Source organism: Arachis stenosperma, chromosome 5, assembly GCF_014773155.1.
Source record: "Arachis stenosperma cultivar V10309 chromosome 5, arast.V10309.gnm1.PFL2, whole genome shotgun sequence".
Taxonomy (NCBI): domain Eukaryota; kingdom Viridiplantae; phylum Streptophyta; class Magnoliopsida; order Fabales; family Fabaceae; genus Arachis; species Arachis stenosperma.
Window position 1 is genome coordinate 110,149,527 of NC_080381.1, and position 1,420 is coordinate 110,150,946.

Genomic DNA, 1,420 nt, shown 5'->3' on the forward strand with positions numbered 1-1,420 from the left:
CTGTTTTAATTTAAAAATCAAATAAGATCTTCTCTTTTATGAGGTCATGTCTTGTCAAGTCTTTTCAAATGGTGATGCAGTTGCATGGTTTTGGAAATTTGCTTTTGGGTACGGTTACCAACACTCACTCTCTTCCCTCAATAACTTCTCCACACTCTCTTCGGTTTCTTCCCACTCACTTTACTACTTCTCTTCCCTCAAAAGATTGAATCTTACCAAATGAGGAAGAAAGTCATTGCAAAAAGGGCTCCTCGTGAGAAGATTTACAAACCACCCACAAAGCCTTCCACTTGCTCTCAAGACCGAACCTTTACCCCTTCTTCTTCTCCTCCTACCTCTCCTCCTCGCTGTGACCCCATGGCTCGAACCACGAACACTCCATGGTTCCCTGCCTCTGCCAAACCAACTCCACCACCAAAAGCGACGCCTTCCAAACCTGCCTCTTCAAAACCTGGCTCTTCAAAGGCATCCTCATCCAAAGGGAAGCGCCTGGCGACGGAGGAACCTGTTCCTGAGCCACAACAACACAGGGCAACGTCAGTTCCTATGCGTTCACAGAGAGGTAACACTCGAGTCCCTCTCAAAAATGTTAAAGAACCAGAAATTGGACCATTTGATCACAAAGCCCATTTATGACCTCTCATTCAAACTATAATCCCTATAGATTCAAATCTGCCATGAATAATGATTTTTATGAGGGAATCATCCAGTATCGTACCCTATGCTCTTCATTTCTCGCTGATCTGCCATCTTTGAAAAGAAAAGGTTTTCCTTTTGTTGACAACTTAATTTTTCTGGACTGTAATCACCTTTTTGACATAAAAAAACCTGTTTATCCATTGTTGGTCAAAGAGTTTTATGCAAACATGACTTATCATGAAGGCACCGCTCATTCGTATGTCAAGGGCCGAGATATCATTTTAAACAATGAAACCATCAGTGAAGCTTTGAAGTATACTGATGTTGGGCCTTGTGCATACACGTCAGTTAAGTGGGATGAAGGAGTTGGTGTTTCTTACAATGATGCCCTGGCTAGTATTTGTGAACATGTTTCCTTAATAGATGGCATTACACCCACACACAAAGCCCTAGGATATGAACGTGCTGAGTTGCACCGAATGGTCAACCACGTTATACTTTCTCAAAGTGGTTCATATCAAAGGGTTTCATACACTGACACTCTTGTTTTATATGCCATTCTCACCAAAACTGAAATTTCATTTGCATATTTGATGGTTAGATACATGTTTGACTCTGTTAGAAGTGAAAAGGACAAAGCTCTTCCTTATGGCATGTTTCTAACTTGTATTTTTGAGTATTTTGGTGTTGACTTGACCAATGAGAAATATGAAAATAGACATTCATATCTAAAGGGAGGTGGTTCAGTGAAGCAGAACAAAGAACCCACTAGATCTGAAAG

At 41.1% G+C, this 1,420-nt stretch overlaps 1 protein-coding gene across 1 annotated transcript; it reads left to right on the forward strand.

Annotated features, from left to right (window-relative positions):
* Positions 1-219: 219 nt before the first annotated feature.
* On the forward strand, positions 220-636 carry LOC130981048 (extensin-like). Its single transcript, XM_057904688.1, has one exon. It carries the CDS (start codon positions 220-222, stop codon positions 634-636), a length of 417 nt encoding a protein of 138 aa, XP_057760671.1.
* The last annotated feature ends 784 nt before the right edge of the window (positions 637-1,420 follow it).